This window comes from Panthera pardus, unplaced genomic scaffold, assembly GCF_024362965.1.
Source record: "Panthera pardus isolate Hobbes unplaced genomic scaffold, ASM2436296v1 HiC_scaffold_1, whole genome shotgun sequence".
In the NCBI taxonomy this organism is placed as follows: Eukaryota; Metazoa; Chordata; class Mammalia; order Carnivora; family Felidae; genus Panthera; species Panthera pardus.
Window position 1 is genome coordinate 21,079,347 of NW_026526654.1, and position 9,569 is coordinate 21,088,915.

The window sequence follows — 9,569 nt, forward strand, 5'->3', positions numbered from 1 at the left end:
CGTGACTTGAGTAGAAGTGGGAAGCTTAACTGACTGAGCCACCCAGGCACCCCCCCAACCTATTTTTTTAATGTTTATTTATTTTGAGAGAGAGAGAGAACATGTGTGCTTGGGGGAGGGGCAGAGAGAGAGAGAGAGAGAGAGAGAGAACAGCAGACTCCATGCTATCAGTGCAGAGCCCAACGCAGGGCTTGAACTCACGAATCCTGAGATCATGGCCTGAGCCGAAATCAAGAGTCGGACACCTAACCAACTGAGCCGCCCAGGCACCCCTTTTTTAGCCTCTTTTTCACTCTCCAACTTATGCTTCTTATGCAGGTAAAAGTCTACTTGTATTTATGTGAATCTAGAACCAATTCCATTTTACATGTAAACATGTGCTTGGCAGAGCTTTCCAGGAATGCAACTATTTACTGCTTTGATTGTTATTTGAAACTTACTTAAGAGTTGTTCACCAATTCAAAATGCCAGGCCACCTGCAACAACTCTGCTTATTGCATTGAAGTCACCAGGACCAGTTTCTGTGTATGGCTAATGCACTCAGTGATTCTATAGCTTTCCCAAAGTGTACAAATCTAGCCTGATTTTTAAATATTAAAAATATTCTTATATACGTGAAATATTTTTTACAAAGGTGTTGAGAATACGCGATTGAATATTTGAAAGTGTCCATACTGAAAACATAGGTTTTTTTTTTTTCTAATTTATCTAGGTGAACTCATCAAGATTAAGTGAATATTTTATAAAGAAAGACACAGAGTTGGCAAAGGTAGAAACTTCAGAGATTTAGGGAAAGTTTGAAAATCATAGTATTGTCCCTGAAATGTTTCTTTCAAATCTAATCTGAAAGATACAGTTACCGTTTTTTTTTGTTTTTTTCTCTTCTTTTTCTTAAAGAAGGCAGACTGCCACGTGCAGCACCTCATTTGGATGTGTCTGGAGTCTTGGAAGCTGGACTCCCCTATGTTCTCCCACAAATAGACCTTGAGAGTTTGTCTGGAGGTTCCAGCAGGGAAGTGCAGTAACCGTATACCCTTGACCCAAGAACGGTCCTCCTCTGTCAGGGAAGGTCATCCTCATGGACCAAGCACAAAGCTTCAGGAGGGACGCACATGGAGCAGTGGGGACAGCCACCTAGCCAGCCAAATCAGCGAATCAACCCTGGTCATCCATGGGGTGACAGATGTCAGATTACCCTCACATCCTATAGGTACCATTTCTTAACTGAACTGCACACATGATAGCAATCTGTGGTCATCCGAACAATATAAGAGAAAAATTAATTTTACCAGTTGCATAAGAGGTTATAAATTATGACAGTAAGAAATTTTAAAGATTTCTTCTGTTCTGTTGAGCAACAATATTGTATGTAGAAGAATCTGTGAGAAATCCCAAGCGATAGAAAATGGGCTGTGACATGATCTACAGACAGAAGAGTGTCTGCTGCATGTGAGTGGAAGTAACCTGCATGATAATAAATTCTGCTAACCACAAATGCAAGATTGATGGGAATAAAAACACTGAGTAGAAAATGTACTTGCATATACACAGACAAGAGATACTCAGAGTTGTGAAAATTTTAAATTCTTAAACATTATTTCACAGGACACATTTTTCCTTTTGCAATGTCCTTGCACAACAAATGCAGCAGTAGCCACGGTCAGTGACAACATGGTTGATAAACAACTGAAAAGTAGCAACAGCCATGTTAGCAAGTCATTGAATTATTCACTGACCGCCTCAGTCACCAAAAATCTCAGTGAAAGACCCACACATCAATGAATCCTATACGTGCTATCGAATAAAAGATTATTTTGCAATCTTGGCAGTGCCTGAAAAGGAGTTTGACTGCCTTGTACTACATATGGAAATAAGACAGTATTCCAAAGAAAATTGTTTTAAAATATTTTATTTCAGGGCGCCTGGGTGGCTAGGTCGGTTAAGCGTCCGACTTCAGCTCAGGTCATGATCTCGCGGTCCGTGAGTTGGAGCCCTGCGTTGGGCTCTGTGCTGACAGCTCAGAGCCTGGAGACTGTTTCAGATTGTGTCTCCCTCTCTCTCTGCCCCTCCCCTGTTCATGCTGTGTCTCTCTCTGTCTCAAAAATAAATAAACATTAAAAAAAAAAAATTAAAAAAAAAAAAAAGATAGCCTGTCTAAGAGAGAGAGAAAAAAAAAAGAGTGTAAGTGGGGGAGGGGCAGACAGAGAGGGAAACACAGAATCTGAAACAGGCTCCAGGCTCCAAACTGTCAGCCCAGAGCTTGACGAGCTTTTTCCCTGAGATCAGGAACACGACAGGGATGCCCACTGTCACCGCTGTTGTTTAATATAGTGCTGGAAGTTCTAGCATCAGCAATCAGACAACAAAAGGAAATCAAAGGCATCAAAATTGGCAAAGATGAAGTCAAGCTTTCGCTTTTTGCAGATGACATGATATTATACATGGAAAATCCGATAGACTCCACCAAAAGTCTGCTAGAACTGATACATGAATTCAGCAAAGTTGCAGGATACAAAATCAATGTGCAGAAATCAGTTGCATTCTTATACACTAACAATGAAGCAACAGAAAGACAAATGAAGAAACTGATCCCATTCACAATTGCACCAAGAAGCATAAAATACCTAGGAATAAATCTAACCAAAGATGTAAAAGATCTGCATGCTGAAAACTATAGAAAGCTTATGCAGGTAATTGAAGAAGATATAAAGAAATGGAAAGACATTCCCTGCTCATGGATTGGAAGAATAAATATTGTCAAAATGTCAATACTACCCAAAGCTATCTACACATTCAATGCAATCCCAATCAAAATTGCACCAGCATTCTTCTCGAAACTAGAACAAGCAATCCTAAAATTCATATGGAACCACAAAAGGCCCCGAATAGCCAAAGTAATTTTGAAGAAGAAGACCAAAGCAGGAGGCATCACAATCCCAGACTTTAGCCTCTACTACAAAGCTGTCATCATCAAGACAGCATGGTATTGGCATAAAAACAGACACATAGACCAATGGAATAGAATAGAAACCCCAGAATTAGACCCACAAACGTATGGCCAACTCATCTTTGACAAAGCAGGAAAGAACATCCAATGGAAAAAAGACAGTCTCTTTAACAAATGGTGCTGGGAGAACTGGACAGCAACATGCAGAAGGTTGAAACTAGACCACTTTCTCACACCATTCACAAAAATAAACTCAAAATGGATAAAGGACCTGAATGTGAGACAGGAAACCATCAAAACCTTAGAGGAGAAAGCAGGAAAAGACCTCTCTGACCTCAGCCGTAGCAATCTCTTACTCGGCACATCCCCAAAGGCAAGGGAATTAAAAGCAAAAGTGAACTACTGGGACCTTATGAAGATAAAAAGCTTCTGCACAGCAAAGGAAACAACCAACAAAACTAAAAGGCAACCAACGGAATGGGAAAAGATATTTGCAAATGACACATCGGACAAAGGGCTAGTATCCAAAATCTATAAAGAGCTCATCAAACTCCACACCCGAAAAACAAATAACCCAGTGAAGAAATGGGCAGAAAACATGAATAGACACTTCTCTAAAGAAGACATCCGGATGGCCAACAGGCACATGAAAAGATGTTCAACGTCGCTCCTTATCAGGGAAATACAAATCAAAACCACACTCAGATACCACCTCACGCCAGTCAGAGTGGCCAAAATGAAGAAATCAGGAGACTATAGATGCTGGAGAGGATGTGGAGAAACAGGAACCCTCTTGCACTGTTGGTGGGAATGCAAATTGGTGCAGCCGCTCTGGAAAGCAGTGTGGAGGTTCCTCAGAAAATTAAAAATAGACCTACCCTATGACCCAGCAATAGCACTGCTAGGAATTTATCCAAGGGATACAGGAGTACTGATGCATAGGGGCTCCTGTACCCCAATGTTTATAGCGGCACTCTCAACAATAGCCAAATTATGGAAAGAGCCTAAATGTCCATCAACTGATGAATGGATAAAGAAATTGTGGTTTATATACACAATGGAATACTACGTGGCAATGAGAAAAAATGAAATATGGCCTTTTGTAGCAACATGGATGGAACTGGAGAGTGTGATGCTAAGTGAAATAAGCCATACAGAGAAAGACAGATACCATATGGTTTCACTCTTATGTGGATCCTGAGAAACATAACAGAAACCCATGGGGGAGGGGAAGGAAAAAAAAAAAAAAAAAAAGAAAAGAAAAAAAAAAAAAAAGAGGTTAGAGTGGGAGAGAGCCAAAGCATAAGACACTGTTAAAAACTGAGAACAAACTGAGGGTTGATGGGGGGTGGGAGGGAGGGCAGGGTGGGTGATGGGTATTGAGGAGGGCACCTTTTGGGATGAGCACTGGGTGTTGTATGGAAACCAATTTGACAGTAAATTTCATATATTAAAAAAAAAAAATAAAAAAATAAAAAAAAAATTAAAAAAAAAATTAAAAAAAAAAAAAAGATAGCCTGTCTAAGAGAGAGAGAAAAAAAAAAGAGGGTAAGTGGGGGAGGGGCAGACAGAGAGGGAAACACAGAATCTGAAACAGGCTCCAGGCTCCAAACTGTCAGCCCAGAGCTTGACGAGGGGCTTGAACTCAAGAACCATGAGATCATGACCTGAGCTGAAGTCAGATGCTTAGCCAACTGAACCACCCAGGTGTCCCAACAAACTTATCATTTTAAGAGATGCTTTCTTGCCCAGAATTTTTACAGTTCCAGTATCTGTGGCAGCTAAGGCTAGGTAGGTCTGAAATACTGGTTTGAGATTGTATTGTTAATTTTCATGCTGCTTAAAAACATATAATGATTATATCTAAAGATCAGTGTGGATTTGTAATATCAGATTAGATGATTAATCCACTTAAAAATGATGCAACATATTAGCCAGTTTGTAGGAAATGTTAAATGAGCTAAAACGTGATTTTAATGTGGGACATCCTTGTTTAACATGATTATTACCATATTCCCAACCACATATTTAGGTGCAGAGGGGTTCAGTGCAGTGGGGCAATTCCTGCAAAAGCAACAAAATGTAATGGAAAGTTTGAGATTTCTTTTAACAGAATCAGAACTTCATTAAGTTTCATCAATTAAAAAAAACCACACACACATTTCAGATTACCACCATCTGTTTTTAGCTTGGGTCTCACCAAAAGCAGACTTGGAGACAAAGTTTCAAGTTCAAAGTTCAAGTTGTCTGGAAGTTGTCCTAGGGAAGACCAGTGGGAGGGTGGAAGCCAGTAGAGACGAATTATACGACCGTGGGCAAGTGGAGCCAGTGCCCCCAGGTCAATCCCACCAGAGGAAGAGGTGGCTGGGGTACTTGCCCCAGACCCCATCACTCACCGTCTGCTCCGTGCAAGTAGCGCGGGTTCTCGGGTTCTCCACGTGCAGGCCACCAGGTGAGCGAGCGAGCCAGCGGAGTGGAGCCGTGGTGGCAGGGCCAGCCTATATGGGTTTCACGTTTTCACGGCCCAATGAGGAGGAAGCTCCGCTGAGGAATTTGCATATGGAAATGATGGTGTGGGGCTTTACTTGGGAAATGATAAGAGTTGGTTTGCCTGTTTGTCCCCTGGTCTTCCTCCAGTACCCCCGCTAGTCCACCACCTTATTTCTGTAGAGCTTTTTCTTTTTCTGATTCACCTCTGTTTCCCATCACATATGAAAGGCTGTGGTCTCCTGGATCTAAGTCCTAGAGATGGGGCACATGCCCTACCATGTGGTGGCATTTCAGAACAGGAGATCAGTTTTCTGTCAAACTTCATCACTACCCCTTCCAAACAAACATAGGAAAGTATTTTTAAATCATTCATCTAGAACCTGTCACATTTGTGAGACAATCACACCTCCTCATCTTTCCCACCCAGACCACCTTCTCTTTCTCAGGGGCTACGTTAAGGTTACTTCTCTTTCTTATGTCCATATAAACATATCCGGTCTGGTGGTACCAGACGTAGACTTACTTGCCCCGCACTAGCTTTTATTCTGCTGTGCCTCTGTGCCTCATCCTTCTGCCCTCGCATTTTTCTATACATCCTGTGTGGCATCATTTCTGATCTCCTTCCTTCCTTTTTCTTTTTTTTTTAATGTTTATTTATTTTTGAAGGAGAAAGAGACAGAGCATGAGCAGAGGCAGGGCAGAGAGAGAGGGAGACACAGAGTCCAAAGGGGCTCCAGGCTCTGAGCCATCAGCCCAGAGCCCGACTCGGGGCTCAAACTCACGGACCTCGAGATCGTGACCTGAGCTGAAGTCGGACGCTTAACCGACTGAGCCACCCAGGCGCCCCTCTCACTTTTAAGACCTACTCAGGCATGTGATGGTCATTGTTGGGTTAAACACTTAAGTTGTGCTTGCTTGTGTGTCTTTATGGGCCATTCATGCTGACCAGTAGTAGCACATTGATTCAAATTGATTCATGTTCATGTTTTCAACATAATGCCCTAAAACAAAATGCATCCACATGATCTTTTAATTCTCCTTTTTCCGAGGCAAGATCATCATAAAAATAAGTGTAGGAAATTTTTTATCATTCTTATTTCCATTACTGGCAATATTATTGCAAATCTGTGGAAAGGCAATCGAAATGTGCATACACAAGGAGTGTCACCACCACAGCAGCCAATGAAAGAAGAACACGTGAAAATATTTCCTAAATTTCAGAAAATAAGCCGGCAATATGAAGCAAAGTACTCAAATTGGCTATCAGATATCAAATGCCACTTTTTAATTTTGCTTGTTGACCTTAGCCCTTCTAGTTTTCATGGAAAACTTAAGTCTGGGGCTCTGGACTAGTTGGATTAGTTGTAGTTATCTACATCTTCAGCTCCCTCAGTGTTGTTAGTTGAATTGTGTAACCAAAAAAAACATATCGAATTCCTACCCCTAGTACCTCAGAACGTGACCTTATTTGCAAATAGGGTCATTCAGATGTAATCTGTTATGAGGAAGTCATTATGGAGCAGGGTAGGACCCGATCCAGTATGACTGCTCTCCTTATAGGAAGGCACTCATACAGACCCAGGGACAACACCATGTGATAATGGAAGCAGAAGTTGAGAAGCTGGGTCTGCAAGCCAGGGAACACCCAGGATGGCCAGCAAAACCTCAGAAGCTGGAAAAGGCAAGGAAGGGTCTTGCCCTGCAGATTTCAGTGGGAGCACAGCCCTGCTGACTCCTGGATTTGGGACTGATAGCCTCTAGGATTGTGAGGCACCGAAGTTCTGTTGTTTGAAGCCACCCAGTTTGTGTGCTTTGTATGGCAGCCCTAGGCAACACTCAGCTTTTCTCTTTAATTCACATTTAAAATTTCTTCTTTCATCTGCAATTCACCTGTTTCCCTTTGCACTTTCTTAATTTCTACCTAGGGAAAAGCTATGCTGAGATTTTACATCTGCCCGGCAACCATAGGGACTCAGTTTGTCATGCTCTTTATAGCAACACCATTGTCGGAAGGTGACAATTTCTCTGATCTCCTATGCCATGTATATGGTGATAAGATCAGGAACCAAAAGCTGCACTGTTACAATCTTTCCGCCCATGACATCCACCAAATCTAAAATTGCTTCAAGTTAAGGCTATGGAGCATCTCCATCCAGGATCAAGGAGAAACTGTCAGTCACTCACCTGGCTCCAACCTCCCCCCTTCCCCGGTACCAATCTCTTTCATAGTCACAACTCACCTTGAACTCTGTGCAGATGCATCTGTGGTCCAGTCACTAGGACCAATTCTGATGTTAGGCAAGAGGAATTTGAGAGGTTCCAGTCCACTGCTCGGTGATGGGGGCTGAATTCCATGCATTTGGGTTCCTGTCGCACCTTGGGCCTTGCATTCCTTTATCAAAGCAGGGACACATTACTTTATGGTCATTGTATAACTGCCTGTCCTTTTCACACGACGCAAGCAGGGCCCGTTTCTCTTCTTTGTTTCCCCAAGGCTTGGCACAGCGATTGGCGCACAGTAGGGCTTCAATATGTATTCAGTTGAATGCGATAAATGAGGGGAAGAAAGCATCAAGCCGCACTTGCTCCTTACTTGCTTCTGATGAGGGGATGGGCTTCGCATTGTCCATATCCAGCATCTACCTCGTGCCCCAGTGAATGGGTAGTGTCACACAAGTGTGAATAAAGGATTTCCAAAACCATTGCGAGATGATTTATGTTCCGGGGTGCCTGGCTGGCTCAGTCGGTAGAGCATGTGACTCTTGATCTTGGGGTCATGAGTCCAAGCCCCATGTTGGGTGTAGAGATGACTAAAAATAAATAAAATAAATAAACTTTTTTAAAAAGATAAATTATGTTCTAGGAAAATCTCAGAACTTCTACTGGTAGAACCACATAAATAAGGGGCTTTAACATTCCCCTTTATGTTGGTTCAGAGATATTACGTATGATAGAAACTGAGGTTGGTAACAAGGTTAAAGTGAGGTGATTGTCCCGATTTGGCAATTGTTTATGTCCTTATGGATATAAACATGGGATTGGAATACTTATTTATCAGGGATTATTCAGCAACGAGTGGCCCACCAATGGCCAAAAAGACACAAAAGAATAGCAACCTGAGTTTTCTGAACCAGCAGATAGTAGTGTGTCCTCATGTGCAGGCCAGGAAGGTTCTACCCTGTGCCAACATGCCAGGCCAACTGGGACTCAGATGGACCCTGCATGAGCGAGCCTGACTCTGAGGAGGAAGGAATGCTCATTGAAGTGGGGACATCCTGACACCAAGCTTGGAAAATCCCTACGACCCTATGTCCCTCTGGGCTGAGTGTCCTTTAATAAACCCTGCCTTTGTGCTCCTACATTCTCCCAATAAAAACATGCCCCAGTGTTCATTATAACACTGCTCTCTGGTGCTGGTACCTCTGTTTTATTCCCCTACAGTTGCTCTGTGTAGTATCCTTAACCAGACCTGCTCCACCAGCCACCAAATGCTAGAACATCTGTTCACTATCCTCCTGATTTGTTATTCATCTCAGAAGTGAGTTTTTCAAACACCTTTAGCCTTCTTTTCTCCAGACTAAATATTTCTGTAGTTTTTCAACCCTTTGATTATTTTTGTTCTTTTTTTTGAATTCTCGCCAATTTTCCATATATTCTTACACCATAGAATTTAAAAGGTGTATGTGACTCTATGTATAAAACAGAGGCATAAAATATCAACGGTCACGACATATTTGTGATGAAAACAGACAAGGTCTAATCTCTTATTCCAGACTTCCTAAAGGAAAAGAAAAGAGATTCTAACACAATCTGCTAATAAACCACAGAGTTAGATCGATAAGGAAAACAATCCACATGAGTCCTTAAGATAAAAGATATCATTAAAAAAATTTCTTTAACATTTATTTATTATTGAGAGATAGAGACAGAGCATGATCATGAGAGGGGCAGACACAGAATCTGAAGCAGGCTCCAGGCACTGAGCTGTCAGCACAGAGCCTGACGAGGGGCTCGAACCCACCAACCGTGAGATCATGACCTGAGCCGAAGTTGGACGCCCAACCGACTGAGCCACCCAGGCGCCCCTAAAAGGTATCATTTTAAAAATTATTTCATACTATCACTCAGCCAT

The 9,569-nt window shown here is 42.1% G+C and overlaps 1 protein-coding gene across 1 annotated transcript in view; it reads right to left on the reverse strand.

Annotated features, from left to right (window-relative positions):
* The window catches only part of UBAC2 (UBA domain containing 2), a 191,847-nt gene extending 183,600 nt beyond the window's left edge, over positions 1 to 8,247 (reverse strand). The window contains exon 1 of the mRNA XM_019444001.2: positions 7,678 to 8,247. Within this exon, the coding sequence (XP_019299546.2) occupies positions 7,678 to 7,792 (115 nt within the window). The 5' untranslated portion in view covers positions 7,793 to 8,247. The remainder of the gene's footprint in view (positions 1 to 7,677) is intronic.
* Positions 8,248 to 9,569: the final 1,322 nt, after the last annotated feature.